Here is a 15,669-nt window from a genome sequence, read left to right as displayed (position 1 = left end):
TTACTTAAATTATTAAATTAAATTTTTTTTTATAGTCATAATTCTCGAATTAAAAATAATTACTGTTTATATTGTTATCTGATAGTTTTACTTGTATTCAAGCTTATATTTCTTAACGAATTGTTTTATTATAATCGTTTTATTTAAACAAAATTATTCGTTACTAATTAATTTTTTCATAGTTAGCAGCACCGCTATTTGACAGTTTTTGTGTCAATAACTTCAAGGTGGTCTCTGTTGTTGGCGACCATGAAGATAATTGCTCCGCTGAAAATCAACGCTGAAAAGAGATTACTGTTTGGTATGTTTATATCGCTCAACATTTGTTTACTTTTTAGTGTAACGATTTGTTATTTATTTGCTGATGATTTTTAAAATTTTAATATAATAGCATTTTAAATATGTCAAAACAGTCTAAAAAGGCGGTTGAATATAAATTAAACGATTTAGTATTTGCAAGAGTTCGAGGTTATCCTCCTTGGCCCGCTAGAGTAAGTTAAAAATCTATCTTTAATATCAACATTAATATCCTAATAAAGTTAGTTTCAATCTTAGATCGTAGAAACAGGTCTAAAATATAAAGTTATCTTTTATGGAACAGCCGAAACGTAAGTTTTCAATGTCATAATTTAACTCACGTCAACATTGTTGTCATTATAAATAATTCCATTTCAGAGGATATATTAAAATAGAAGATTTATTTAACTATGAAGAAAATCGTGAATCTTTTAAGAAAAAGTTTGCGAAAAGAAAAAATTATCAATTATCTCTGAATGAAATTACAGTTGCATGGAACAGAAGACAGGTGTTACAAGACTTTTTACCAAAGGTCAGTACAATGAAAAATAAATATTATTATCAAATATATTTTATACAAGTGCAATTGTTATTTTTCTAGTCCAACTCTGTTCTTGATACTGATGTTAAGGATGTGAAAGAAACAAAAGTAATTGAAAACAAAAAACAGATTGCGCAAAGGGAAGATGCTATAAAACCTATAAAACCAGATCAAATTCATCAACTCAGTAATGCTAAAAACTCACTGAAAAAAGAGGTGAATACTTGATATATTTGTTGATCTCTGTTTCATCATTTTTAATTGGTAACTACTACAGAAAGTTATTACCTGTATTTCATGAATAGTATACTTTATTATGTGCTGAACTAGTAATACAATCTTGATCAATCATATTAAACTAATTCTATTCACAATATAAAAATATTTGTAGGAGGAGCCAAAACCAAGTACTTCACAGAGCAATAATAAGAAAAGGTATATGGAAATAATAAATTAGTTACTGCGTTTAGATGAACCTAATCATAATTCTTATCAACAAGGACTCGCACCGATTCAGAATCTTCAGTTCCTTCAAAGCGACCCAAAGTGCAACATTTGAGAGATTTACTAGATGACTCATACTTACAAGGCACTATATTAAAGTTTGAAAGAAAAGGAATTCTTTACACAATGTATTCAATAGCAGAACTTCAAAAGATAAAGGCTAAGGTAATTGAAATACTTATATTTAAGTATAACAATAGTTTTTTATTAAATCATAGACAATTTTTTTTGTGTTTGAGTATAAGAAATTATACTTTCCAAAACACTGAATTGATTTATTTTGTTATGTTTGAGGACTTGTCTCATTAAATTGCTGCCATTATTATTAATCTCTGTTTAAACTATAATATAGAAATATATAATATGCACATTATACATATATTATTTTTATTTCAGCATGAAGAGATCTTGAGTATGAAGGAAAATGACAATTTTAATGCAGGTTTATATTTATATTTATATTATATATATATATATATATATATATATATATATATATATATATATATAATATAATATAAAAGTAATTAATATAAAATTGAATAAATTGTAGAAGAACAATTTCTTTTCAGATACTTATGAATTCATTTGCGATTATTCTGTGGCATTAGTGTATGAACCAATAATTCATCCTGTAGTTTTTGGATTGCACATAACTAAACATAGACCTGACGAATTTGATGGCCCACTGGCCAGACTTGAATGGGAATCGGGAATGATCCAAGATGTGAATCATATCATTTTAGACTTAAGTATGTTTTGACAATAGTAAATGCATGCAAAAAAGTAATGAAGATAAAAGGAATTGGATATGTGAGTTTGCTTGACCTGACGAATTTGATGGCCCACTGGCCAGACTTGAATGGGAATCGGGAATGATCCAAGATGTGAATCATATCATTTTAGACTTAAGTATGTTTTGACAATAGTAAATGCATGCAAAAAAGTAATGAAGATAAAAGGAATTGGATATGTGAGTTTGCTTGTGCAGTATGATTTTCTTACATCATTTTTATATATGCTGTATGATAATTTTTGCATTATCTTATAATGTTGTTACTAGAGTAACTTTAGGAATATTTCTAACACAAATCGGCAAATATAAGTAAACACAGTATATACAACAATTCTCAGGGACCACTGTAAAAGCTTATCTTAAGGGACAATATGTTTTGAAGAATAGGTACTTGCGTAATGCAGTATTTTATGCAAATTGTTTTAAGCCTGTTTGTCTTAACGTAGTTGTAGAAAATCCTGAATTCTTTAGTTTGTGGTGGTGTATATCAAACAATAAATCCAAATAATATTAAATTTGATAAAAATTATGACGTTTTGGATAAAGATATTTCATCATCAGACTTTTGTCAAAATTAAAATACAGATATAATAAACAAGAATACAAATTCAGAAATATTAAAGTTTAGATTATTAAGATTATATAACAACATTGTGTAAACTGTGGAACCGAAACCCTAAATAAGATTTCTAAGACCACAGTTAAGAATAGTGTTCAAATTGCTCCAAGTTTTCAAGAAGACTTATTGTTGAACAATAAATTAAGAATTTTCAAAATTGATAGACTTTGAAAGGCCGTTCTTTAAAAAAATGTACTAAGGTGCCTTGGTAAGTTCCATTAAAAGTTCATACGTTTAGTCTGGATTGCAAAATGGTACAATGCTTCTTAGTTTCATACTGACAAAACTAGTAAAAAAAACAAAAATTTAGAAATAACACAAAGTTTGCTAATGAATTTCACTCATAATTACTTCAAGAAATTATGTATATATATATATATATTAGGGTGGTCCTTAAAATGGTCATTTTCGAATTTCCTTGCTCCCATGGGCTCAAATAGTTCCAAATAGGTAAAAAACAATTCTCTGAAAGTTTTAGCTCTTAATATTAACGTTTAGATAGAGCGCAATTCAATCAAAGTTTGTATGGAAAGAGCATGGAAAAAAATTTGAAAATTAAAAAAACATGTTTTAGGTGTAACTTAGCGACAAATGAATGAGTTTTATTCATTCATTTGTTCGCTAAATTACATCTAAAACACATTTTTAAAATTTTTGAAAATTTTTCCGTGCTATTTCCATACAAAACTTTGATTGAATTGCGCTCTATCTAAACGTTAATATTAAGAGCTAAAACTTTCAGAGAAGTGTTTTTTATCTATTTGGAACCATTTGGGCCCCTGGGAGCAAGGAAATTCGAAAATGATCATTTTAAGGACCACCTTAATATATATATATATATATATATATATATATATATATATATATGCATATGTGTCCCATTTGCTGCCATGCCTAGTTTTGAAATATAGTTTTATTATTTTTTGAGACTAATTTTAATTGTAAACCTATGTGCCTATAATTATTTTATTATTATTTTTTTTTTGACAATGTCTTTTGTTATATGAGTTTTATTTTGCAGGGAATACCTGTAAAAATATTCAGGAAGTTGTTGATGACTATTTTTTGGATTTAACTGACTTTGAAGAATTGATGGGAACATTAAAAATTATTTGTGACACAGGTAATAAAATTATTGGTATGCATGTTAAACACATTGTTTGTAAATATATCAATTTTCTTTATAGAGAAGTTCACAGATGTTCAAAGAGAAGCTATAAAGCGAGAGCTTGATATTTTAAAAATAGTTTTGTCTATTCGTGAAAATGTCCCTATTGAGATGAAAGATGAAAATCATTTGACAAAGGCCTATGAACTATTAAAGCTTATTCGGGGTATGTTTTCCAATTGTTAAAATTTGTAACTGACTTTTTATGTTGTATTTTTATTCGCTCTATCTTCTTTTAAGCTAACTACATGCCTGATTATATGCCTGTTATGAAACATCCTGTAATAGTTGAGTGTTTTTTTAAATTGACTAAATATTCATGTAAATATGAATTAGATAATAAAGAAATCATTGACGATATTAAAAAGGAAGCAGCAGCCATACTACACGATATTAAGCAAACTTTGAAGGTAAAGGCTTTAAATTTTGTGTATGATAAATTTGTGATTGATCTTAATAATTGATTTAATCAATTTATACCTTTCATTACTAATTTTCTGATATACAGAAATGATCTTTGAAGTATTACATTTTTAATATTTGTGCACTTGATGACATGAAATATTATCCAATACAATATTTTGATTTTTAGGTACATATTAATTTTTTCATCTTTTTGTATTGCTTTATGTGTAACTAAAGTAATTATCTGCCAACATGTTTATATTCACAGTTACATATGCAAGACGAAGATTTTAACACATCTTTTTGGAAGACCTATTTATCCTGTTTAAAGCAATTTCGTTCTGCACTTGCCTCTGTATGTCGGTATGATTTTATTGCTTTAACTTCTATAGAAGGTAAATATATTTTAGTTTAAATTTGAGAGAAATTAAATAGTTTATTAATTTTTATTTTAAACACAAATTTACAAATTGAACTTGAATTTGGTTTGTTATGCATGATTTTTGATATATCATTATTATTATTTTACCATGCATTTATGTCATAGAGTATGAAAAGAAACTGAAAGAAGAAAGTACTATTCAACAGAATCATGTTAATAAATGTCTGACACGAGATAGTGGCGAAGGTAAGCAATCTCTTTTATTTATTTGAACATTGATGTATATTTAAGGAATTTACTAATTTGCAGATAGTATAGATAAACACAGTCATACAGCAGCAGATATTCATAATGTAGATAATCAATGTGAAGAAACAAAAATATGACAAACGAAGTCATAAACCAATGCCCCTCCATACTTTATTTACTATTTTTTTACTAACGTATGGAATTAATAGCAAAAAAAAAAAAAAAAAAATATTAGACACATTTTACATGTTATATACAAACTTAACAATTTTATGAAATTTGTATCCTTATATTTATATTTGGTGATTTTGTTTTAATTTTATTTATATCATTCCTTAACTTATAAATTTGTTGTTTTGTCATTTTAAAATATATTTTTTATCAAAGACTGAAAGTTTAATTAATTATTAACATTTTCATACCGTTTTTGCTTGCAGCAGAACTTTTACTATAGGTGTGACATTTAATGCTTCTGATGTTTGTATAATTATCTATACCTTATTTGTTTATCTTATACCTTTAATTTCGACATCGTAATGTTTTTAAAATATCACTGAATAAATAAAATGAATAATAAAAGATATATTGTTTGGAAACATACAGTACACGGGCGGCTGCGTGAACGATGCAGCCAATCGAAACTTTATTTTGTCAAATAATATTACATTGAACAAATAGCTCAAAATATTACGGTTCGTTTAAAATAATCGAAATAGTCTCAAAATTACATTGATAATACTGTCTTAATCGTGTTTGACACCGCCGTTGGCTACGGCAGCAGTTCTTGCACCCGCCTGCTCTCGTCGGCTAATTTGGAACCAGACTACGAGTCGTCCAGCAAGCATGAACAAAAATACCAGAGCAGGCGCTGAGCGTTCGAAAGGATCACTCACCATGTGATGCGAATATACAGCGAGACACATCAATGCTAATAGAATTCCGTTCGCAGAATTTTTAATCAAATCTACAAAGAAATAAAAGTTAAATTAGTTATATTAACAGCACATAATATATTTTAAGTATTAATAGTATTGATTTTTTTTTTTTTAAAGTCCCAAGATATATTGCTTATATATGATATATCATGTATATATATTATATATATATATACACATATGTGTATATATATACATATGTGTATATATATACATATGTATATGTATACACATGTGTATATATACATGTGTATATATATACATGTGTATATATATACACATATATGTGTATATATACATATATATATATATACATATTTGTGTGTGTTTTGCTAATTGATTCTGAACCGTCGTAAACAAGAGATTGTACTCAAGTTAGATATGATCATTTGTTTAAAACTAAATAATAATATACAATTGAAACGGTAACAAATTCAAATAAAGTTTAAAGTACGGATGAGCTCTGCACATGCAAAGGAGTTCGTTGAAATGATATTTTCTCTGTTTAATTTTAGTTAATGTTTAATTCTAACCATTTTTTTTTTTCATTTACGAAAAGTCTACGTCAAAATTGTATCTTTGCTATTGCTTGTTACCTTATATATTAGTTAGGAAGGAGAAAAATGCTGAATGAAAAAATTTCAGATGTAATTTTGAAACTTTGAACTTCTATTTGCAAACTTACGAAAAATATAATTGTTTTTATTTTGTAATTTTAGTGATATAGACCATTCCGTGCAACGACTTTATTCGCGTAAAAATTGACTCTCACCCATTATATAAATATTATTATATTGTCTGGGCTCTCACCACTCTGAAATGCGTTTTGATTCAACATTAAGCATGGTATTGACTACTTATTCAATTTAGTTTATCCACATATTTAGTTGATTAGATTAATATATTATAATCTATAATATAATATAATCTATATTATTATTTCAATTATTGAAACTTACTATAGTTAGGCAACCTACAGTTCAAATTAACTTTCTAAAAAAGAAGTTTGTTTTCGTCGGAAAACCGGATTCGCTTACTTTATTCCTTTGAAAATGCTTCAAATCGTTTGGCAGAAACATTGAAAAAATATTCACGATTGCACATAAATATACTTCTTTTATTTGTTCGCTTTTTTTAACTTCCCGCAGGGTAAGTTATAGTAATCACAAAAAAATAAAAAATGAAAATTTTTATATATTTTTACGTTTCAGAGGTTTCTGAACATTTTGGTATACCTTAGAAAAATGGACGTGTGTGTGTGTGGTGTGTGCGGATACAAATTTTCGTCGACGATTTTGGGAACACGGTTCAATCGATTTCAATTATTCAAAAAACATTCGATTGCTGTTGATAACGTGCTGATTAGTTTTTGGCATAAGCAGGTCTAGCCGTTTCGGGCTAGATACGGGGCAAAAAGTGCCGCAAACGGTAACGCAGTTTTTAAGAGAACGGAGCGTCCGATTTGAATAATAAAAAAAAATTTCACTTGTATTGACAATATGAAGAACTGATCGGAGATCTGGTAAAAAAAGTAAAAAGTGAAAAAAGTAAAAAAAAAAGCCATTTGGCGGTCAAAAATGATCATTAGATATATAGTACATATCAAATTATCAGATATTTTATAGAGATTTTAACAATGAGTATAAATTTTGTTCACAATCCTATGGGTTCCGTACCAATGTTCATCCGTTAGACGGCAACGCGGCGCTTACGCGCTTCGATATTTCGTCTCTATGCAGTTAAAGCAGTACGATTGCTTTGAAAAAAAGTTAAGAGTTTCCAAAATATTTCAAAATCAAAAAACTTTTTTTTTTTTCAAAAAATCAATGTCAAAAATTAATAGTTTCTCAAAAATCTATTTTTTTCGAAGTAAATTTTTTTCTATTTAAAGTTAAAAAGAAGAAGAAGTAAAATGTTAATCTATTTAAAATAAAAATAATTTTTGGTACGGGAAGTTTCAGCAATTTGCCTTTAGGCACAATGCCATGCGCCCCACTAGTTTAAGTTGAAAATTGAACCCAATAACGATTTGAGTTGATTGATTAGTATTTCGTGATTATAGGTTGATAAGCTTATTTATCTGTGGGTCGAGCTGTTTCTTAATGTAAATTGCAACTCAATGATACATATTTTAACGAATGATTCCATAAAAACCCTGAACCAAAGAATCATGTAAGGTATATCAAGTATCTTAAGAATTTTAAAATTATATTATTGACTTAAACTTAATGATCGATTGATTATTTGCATACATCTAGATAATTTATATATGTATATATATATATATATATATATATATATATATATGTGTGTGTGTGTGTGTTTGTGTTGTGTGTACATTTACTTCATTTTGTTTTATATTGCACAATATAATAAATTAACATTGAATTAAGTCCTGAGTGCCCTAGGACTTAACGTCAAGTCTAAACGAGGTGTTGGCAAGTTTCATCACAAATTGATGAATTAAATCAAGATTGTAAAGTGGTAAAATACCCGATAATTTAAATTAAAAAAAAATACCTAAACATAACCCTATATATGTTTCTCTCGCACATTGAAATTTGCGCGTATAACAAATATTTGAACTGATTTTGAGCAAAATGCTTCAGCAAAAACCATGTCATTTTTAGGTTTTTATTTTTTTAGTCAAAATTTTTAAATAATAAAATTATCAAGTATTTTACCATTTTACAATCCTGAATAAATGCGCCAACTTCTGATGAAACTTGCTTCAGAAACACTCTTTAGTAGATTTTTTTAAAAAAAACAGGCCCTATCATAGTTCAACAAAAAGTCTTAATTTTTGAAAACTTAAGAAGAAATGTTATTCCGGCTACGGTTACAAAGTTTAAATGAATAAAATTATTAATAGTTAAACGAAAATTAGTCATAATTTCACCAAAGCTCTAGGCTGCACTTAAAAGCTCAATTTTCAAACAGGGTGAGATTTTTTTTCAGGACAGTTAAGGTCAATACTTTCACACCGTTTCGGTTCGATGTTAAGTTCTGGGACACCCTGTATTATACATATACTTAAATCTTACATACATACACACATATATATATATATATATATATATACACATATATATATATATATATATATATATACAGTGGTGTTGTGCTAGTCTGGAACCCTAAAATTTAAAAACCGGTTCTCATGTTTGTTCCGGTTCTGTTCGAAAAGGAAAGAAACAAAAATTATTACAAAACCCATTTTGTGCACATATATGTATGTTTATTACAATAATAGGAACATTTAACATGAATTAGTTGTATTATAATTTATGAAATTCACTTTTAAAATTATTTTGCCGGAACGCGTTTCGGCCCAAAAATGATTTGCCGGAACGACGTTCCGGCGCGTTCCGGCTCGACAACACCACTGTATATATATATATATATATATATATATATATATGTATATATGTATATATATACATACATACATATATAAATATAAATATAAATATATTTATAATAGAGAATAAATATATTAATGTTTAGTATTGGCGGTGTGACCTTTTGTCAATTAACAATCTTAATTATTTTTATATTTATATATTCGTATATAACATTAATTGCAAAATCTATTGTGGGTCTACTATTATCTATTGTAAATTAATAATGAATTTATTTGTTACTTACGATTTGGGGCCGCAGCCATCGCCATACCGCAGCATACCTCCAGCACTCCGACGACGCGTCGATACCATTTGGAGGGCAATTTGAAGTCTAAGGTCTGGCTTAACGGAAATACTTTAGCGTATTTTACATATTCTTTTCTCTGTAAGTTAAATAAAATTTCTTTATCAAAAATTTTATAACAACGTAAAATTTAAAGAAATGTCATTTAAGTTATGAATTACAAATGACAAATTACCGTGAGGTGTATTTTATGAAATTGAAAATTTCAGTGCACATTAAATTTATTATGTTTTGGTCCATTGATAAAAATTTCACGTAAGCCGATTAATACAATGTCTAGGTTGAATTTCGCATAATAAAAGAAACTATCAAACATTTATATTTCATAATTGTGTGCGTCAAAAAAAATTAGCTTAACCACATATCCGTATTATAGAGCGGGGCATAATGGGCTTAGCGCCAAAACTTTAAATAGAGCTGAGCATTTTTGCAATGTTCTGTTACAAAATAACACAATTATGTTGAATTATAATAAATTTGTTCCACATTTCATAACAGTTGATCTAATAAGGCGACCGTATATTAATATATATAATTATAAATTAATTATAAATTAGACTTACCAAATCTTTATGTAATTCTTTGGAAATGTGAGATGTGAGTTTCATAGTTCCAATAAAAATGAAGAAAATTCCCAATAAAATGGAGAGACTTTTTAAGACTACCGAAGAGCCCATTTTTAATTATCAAAATTTACTTTATTCAAGAAATATATTCAATATAAAAATTCACGTATAGAACATGTTATTTTTAAATGAGTGTACAATTGTTATACTATTTTGTATTTATTTAACAATACCATAGTTTTAATGATATGTTGTATTATTTATGTTTTGTATCACTGTGAATCTGCTCGAATTCGTACACTAATCAATAACTTTGAACAAGAGATTTTAACTATGGAACTTGGCTATTGTTGCGTAATCGTTAACGCCGTTAACAGATGGCACTAGCGGTTAGAATACGACGAACAGGAACGGCGCAGATTTCAGCCGCATGCGTCGTCTATGGATAAACGGGTACGCAATCCGGACATCCAGACGAATATTATATTTTATTTATTTAATCTGTTCTGACAATTTGCCCATCTGTCTACTTTTGAGCGGTTATATTTTTAAAACTTCTACAAAGTCTGCGATACTTAAAATATTAGTTCCATTGATTTTTAAAGAAACTAGTGGTGCATAGCATCGTGCTTGAAGACTTGATCTTCCCGCACCGTAATAAAATAGTCGAGGAATTTTAAATTATTTTAGTCGAATTAAAATTAAAATCCATATCATCACAAGCACAATTTTTTTAAATTATTATAATCAGATTATCCGTTCTCTCAATAACTGCTAGTTCTTCACTCTTTGTTCCGTATCTCCAAAACGGCTCGAACTGCTTTTGATAATTCAAAAAACATTTTACTTGTATTGAAGGTGACGATCAAATTTTCATAAAGGCAGGTCTAGCGGTTTCGGAGATCTAATAAAAAAAGTAAAAAAAAATGCCATTTGGCGGTCAAAAATGATCATTAGGCATGTGCACATCAAATTATCAGATATTTTATAGAGATTTTAACAATAAGTATAAATTTTGTTTACATTCCTATGGGTTCCGTATCAATGTTTACGCGTTAGACGGCGACGCGGCGCTTACGCGCTTTGATATTTATTCTTTTATGCAGTAAAAGCATTACGATTGCTTTGAAAAAAAGTTTAGATCTTGCAAAATATGTCAAAATAAAGAAAATATTTTTCTAAAAAAAAAAAATTTAAAAAAAAATTTTTTTTTTTAAAAAAATTTTTTTTTCAAAAAAAAGTAATTTTTTGTCCAATTTATAGTTTTTCACAAATCTTATTTTTTCGAAGTAAATAATAATTTTTGGTACGGGAAGTTCCAGCAATTTGCCTTAAGGCACGATGCCTTAATTGCCTTAAGACAGAATTCCACTTACAGATAGTTTGCTCCATATCTCTAAAACGGCTGGACCTCTCTTTGCCAAAAAGTAATCAGCACGTCACCCTATCAATAAGAATCGAATGCTTTTTTAATCATTCAAATCTGTTGACCCGTGCGCTCGAAATAATAGACGAAGATGAAGGTGAAGATATGCAAAAATTTTCATTTTTGATTTCTAGACAATTACAATAATTGACTTTAAGAGAAGTTAATATGTCAGGTAGATATGCTCTACTAAAATATAAATAACTTCGATTTGGCAATAATTTAAAAACTATTGAAGTTTAACGTTTCTTACGTTAAACATACGTTTGTGTTTTACTAGAATCATCATGAAAGGCGTTACAATTAGTCGTTGTCGACCAATTAATCGAGTTAATAAGTTTAACCAAACCTGAGGAACTTTAAGCTCCCTTTTTTCGTCCTACACTCTTTTACTCTGTCGGTGCTGATATTGTTAATCACTTAATCACAAATATATTAATGAATTTATTAACAAATGTGCATATTCAAACATTTTTCGATAAGTTCAAATTTGCAATGCTTGAGACAAGAGTTATTACGTGTTAATTAGTAACTTGTTTTTCGAATCATGTATGTATATGAGTCAGAAGACCATTCGTCCAAGTTTTCACCTTTCGATAAGGACTCGCGTTAATTAGTTTTGCGAAACGATAGGCCGAACCGTTCACAGAATTCACAGACCGTTAACGTTTTCTCATTTTCTCAAAAGAAGAGTATCGACTTTCAAAATTTAATAACTCCTAAAAAGATATCAAGAAATCGTGCTGATGAGTACAAACTAAAGATTGGTCGAGGCGTTCTTCTTAATTAATTGTTGATTTTTTTTTGGCGATTTTGATGAAACTTTGTTTGACGACGGATTTCGTCTAAACTAGCATACTATAATATTATAGGCCTACTATATAAATTCAACAAAGTTTGGAATAATGAATCTCGCTTTGAATGTGATGCTTCATAGGATCGGAAATTGAATTGATTAGTTTTTTGAGAAAGCAAAAACGTTATTTTCGAAATACATAGATGAAAATTATACTAAGTAGCTGAATTTCAATTATTATTAATTAATTCGATTATCTACACGCATCCGGGAAGTTCATGCAACTTGCCTTAAGACATTTGCCACCTACAACTTGTTGGCAATTTTTTTTATCTAATACAATAAAAGATTAAATATAAAACAAAAATATTGGTGACGTCATGTACTCACGCGCTCTCATATCAATGATAAGTTTTTAATCTAAACGTGGGAATATTTAATACTGCAATCTGAAAAAAACATTTATTTATACATTGAATAGTCAGATGTCTATCATTTATTAAATGAACTTTGCGATCTTAATCTTTGAAATAATCAAAATAAATATGATGTAAGTGATAAATTGTTAATTGTACTTGATATCAGCGCTTATCGATTATTTCATCAACAAATAAATAAATTTGAAAATCTTGATGCATTTTCATTAAAGATACGGCATAGAAAAATGTGAGTGCTACATGATTTTTCCAGATTCATTGCTAATTCCATATTAGCTAAGAGCATATTTAAATCATTATATTTAAATAATAAATGTAAATTTGGATCCATAAATATCCATGAGATCCTGTTTTATCGTACTATTGTAATAATATTATATTTTTATTGAAAGGTACATAATAAGCTTTAGAATAAAACCATAGTCAAAAGCTCGGATATTGAAAGCTACACCGTTCATAAAATCGTTAAAATGAATGAATTTAGAAGCATATTTCTAAAATACTATAAATAGAAAATGACACCTAACTTACATTTATTACATTTTTACTGCTTTGTTAATAAAAAATATATTTTGACGAATATTGCTGATACTTGTTTCTAATTTTACTAAATAAAAAAATATCATAGAGTATTTCAAATTGAATACCTCAATATTCAGCTAATTATAATAAAAAAAACGTAAAAATATTACGGAAAACATAATATAAATATGTAAAGTAATGTAATTTAAATTACGGCGGCTTAGTAAAATAGTGTAGTGTGAAAACTGTCTCAAACTTTTATTGATATAAATAGATCACTGATATAATATCGGGTATTAAGAATAGAATCTGATGATCATATTGTGATTTTAAAATTAGACGAACTATCAAATGGTATATTCAAATCATTGAAACCTCCAATTTAGAAATATGCCTTAAAGGACTATTATAAGTTATAGGACACAATTTCTTAATATCATATATGAAAATGAAATGGAAAAGTTTATCGTCAAATGCTTTATTATATGTATAGAAATGAAAGATAAAGAAAAAATAAGTTTATTTATACATAAAAGATAAAAAAATTAATTGCGTGTAATTTCAACCCTAGGAAATCTAAATTAAAAGTAAAATATTAGGATCGGTTAGTCAGTTTAATCAGTTTCAGTTCCAATATTATTGTTTTTGATAGTATACCAATCTATTTTGGAAAAATGAATTGATGGTTAACGCCCATTGCCTACGATGTATGATGTTCAAAGGTTCGTTGATAATTTTTTTTTTGCAATCTGCATATTTGGAAAAAGGTACTTTTTATATATTGCGAAAATAGATTAGATAAACAACGCGACATCGGTTATTATAATTTAGTGAGCTCATTAAAATATGTACTTACAAATGTACTTTCCACGAACGCTCACACGTCATGTTTTGCTATTAACATATGTAGTTAGTAATGAAATTAACTACTCTAATTATGAAACACATGGAAATACTGTTCATCCATTTATTGCAGGCTTATTTTAACTTCCCGAAGAAGAAGTTTATGTTTTCATAAAAAATCTATTCGCTAATTTTATGTTTTCTCAACGTTTCAAGCCATTCTGAACCGAATGAGACCAAATTTGGAAAAAAATTTCGTCCACGTTTTAGCCCCCAATTCTGAATCAATTTTGAAAAATCAAAAACCATTCGAAAGATATTGGTTGGGAATCGACCTGATTAGTTTTTGGTAGAGATCGGCTGGGCCGTTTTCTTGTGATAAAGTGTTAAACAATTTTGTTCGACGATTTTTATGAATTTTTTTTTTTATGGTAGATCTTATAGAAGTCTTATAGATCATACTGAAATATTATGGCCTTACAACAAGTAGTTTAATTTCAAAAATTCATCAAAGTTTGAGAAAATGAGTAGTTTTTTAATGTTTGTTAAAATTAAAATTAGACGATTTAGTTGGTATGACGATAGAGTTTTTGGTCTTAATGAACATGCTATATCATTAAAGTCCTACGGAAAATGGTTCAATTATAAAAATTATTGATTTTTGAAAATTTGCTTTTAGAAATTAACTCTGATTAATTAAGTTAACTCTGAGTTAACGTGTTCGTTCGTTTTCAATTATGCGTAATAAATCCACTCGGAATACTATTAATCACTCATAAATTAATTTATTTTTTATTGATTAAGTCTATTGTTTACACATATTCATGTAACTTGCCTTAAGGCAAAATACCAATACCCATCAAAAATCATGGGTGGGCTCAAGCCCCATTAAGTTCCTGATACGTGTAAATATTTCAATTACTCTATAAAAATTGAAATATACCTAATTAGATAGAATTGTCATTTGTTTATTTCGAAATTAAAGTATTCGCTTTCTTTAAATACTAATTAATTCGATATCTTTCAAGCAAATATTTAATATCTGTAATTGTATCAATTCTAGTGCACCAACACGTACTTGTGTGTCCTAAAAGCGCAGCCCATTATTGAACTTTAATGAATATTTATAATTTAACTATTATATTTTAGAATGTTTATTTTAGACAATGAAATCTATTATGGCGACGTGTAACTAATCAACACCATTCCCAACTGATATCTTTTGAAGTTTTTTTGTAATCGGTTTAGCATTTTGGGTAAAACATAGGACGATAGTCGCGCAAAAACTAATCAACGGCAGTCCTCATCAAGAAAAATCGAAAGGCTTTTAAATTTTTGAATCCGGTTCCTGAGATAACTTCGTCAAATTTCGTCTCACGCATACTTTTTCTAATTTTGGTTTCAAACAATTAGGGATGACTTGAAATGTGGAAAACACATAAAATTAGCAAATCGGATTTTCTGGGAAAAAAAAT

At 28.0% G+C, this 15,669-nt stretch overlaps 3 protein-coding genes across 3 annotated transcripts; 2 read left to right on the top strand and 1 right to left on the bottom strand.

The window, feature by feature from the left end:
• Positions 1-284: 284 nt before the first annotated feature.
• Positions 285-2,127, top strand: LOC113378598 (hepatoma-derived growth factor-related protein 2-like). The gene is made up of 8 exons (XM_026619143.1): positions 285-491; positions 556-608; positions 676-829; positions 899-1,054; positions 1,230-1,273; positions 1,339-1,507; positions 1,739-1,784; positions 1,915-2,127. The coding sequence occupies exons 1-8, from the start codon at positions 402-404 to the stop codon at positions 2,103-2,105; spliced, it is 903 nt and encodes a 300-aa protein (XP_026474928.1). The 5' UTR covers positions 285-401; the 3' UTR covers positions 2,106-2,127.
• Positions 2,128-2,175: 48 nt separating this feature from the next.
• Positions 2,176-5,179, top strand: LOC113378599. Its single transcript, XM_026619144.1, has 7 exons — positions 2,176-2,254; positions 3,779-3,880; positions 3,945-4,091; positions 4,166-4,335; positions 4,599-4,725; positions 4,878-4,958; positions 5,022-5,179. The coding sequence occupies exons 1-7, from the start codon at positions 2,218-2,220 to the stop codon at positions 5,096-5,098; spliced, it is 741 nt and encodes a 246-aa protein (XP_026474929.1). The 5' UTR covers positions 2,176-2,217; the 3' UTR covers positions 5,099-5,179.
• Positions 5,180-5,554: 375 nt separating this feature from the next.
• LOC113378597 (transmembrane protein 35A-like) lies at positions 5,555-10,357 on the bottom strand. The gene is made up of 3 exons (XM_026619142.1): positions 10,168-10,357; positions 9,545-9,683; positions 5,555-5,925 (listed from the first exon to the last, which is right to left on the bottom strand). The coding sequence occupies exons 1-3, from the start codon at positions 10,279-10,281 to the stop codon at positions 5,705-5,707; spliced, it is 474 nt and encodes a 157-aa protein (XP_026474927.1). The 5' UTR covers positions 10,282-10,357; the 3' UTR covers positions 5,555-5,704.
• Positions 10,358-15,669: the final 5,312 nt, after the last annotated feature.

The sequence above is a fragment of the Ctenocephalides felis genome, unplaced genomic scaffold (assembly GCF_003426905.1).
Source record: "Ctenocephalides felis isolate EL2017-DRISC unplaced genomic scaffold, ASM342690v1 CF-g0.4_SCAFFOLD_01886, whole genome shotgun sequence".
Lineage (NCBI taxonomy): Eukaryota > Metazoa > Arthropoda > Insecta > Siphonaptera > Pulicidae > Ctenocephalides > Ctenocephalides felis.
The sequence above is the reverse complement of the archived record's forward strand: the minus strand, read 5'-3'. Positions and strand labels throughout refer to the sequence as shown.

What these genes read in the sequence shown, in the direction of transcription:
- LOC113378598 (XM_026619143.1), top strand. Translation starts at nt 402, where the DNA reads ATGTCAAAACAGTCTAAAAAGGCGGTTGAATATAAATTAAACGATTTA. An exon ending in TACAAGACTTTTTACCAAAG is followed by an intron (nt 830 to 898) that starts GTCAGTACAATG and finishes TTATTTTTCTAG; the next exon opens with TCCAACTCTGTTCTTGATAC. An exon ending in TTCAAAAGATAAAGGCTAAG is followed by an intron (nt 1,508 to 1,738) that starts GTAATTGAAATA and finishes TTTTTATTTCAG; the next exon opens with CATGAAGAGATCTTGAGTAT.
- LOC113378597 (XM_026619142.1), bottom strand. Translation starts at nt 10,281, where the DNA reads ATGGGCTCTTCGGTAGTCTTAAAAAGTCTCTCCATTTTATTGGGAATT. An exon ending in AAGAATTACATAAAGATTTG is followed by an intron (nt 9,684 to 10,167) that starts GTAAGTCTAATT and finishes TTTAACTTACAG; the next exon opens with AGAAAAGAATATGTAAAATA. An exon ending in GATGGCTGCGGCCCCAAATC is followed by an intron (nt 5,926 to 9,544) that starts GTAAGTAACAAA and finishes ATTTCTTTGTAG; the next exon opens with ATTTGATTAAAAATTCTGCG.
- LOC113378599 (XM_026619144.1), top strand. Translation starts at nt 2,218, where the DNA reads ATGATCCAAGATGTGAATCATATCATTTTAGACTTAA. An exon ending in TCATATCATTTTAGACTTAA is followed by an intron (nt 2,255 to 3,778) that starts GTATGTTTTGAC and finishes TTTATTTTGCAG; the next exon opens with GGAATACCTGTAAAAATATT. An exon ending in AAAAATTATTTGTGACACAG is followed by an intron (nt 3,881 to 3,944) that starts GTAATAAAATTA and finishes TTTTCTTTATAG; the next exon opens with AGAAGTTCACAGATGTTCAA.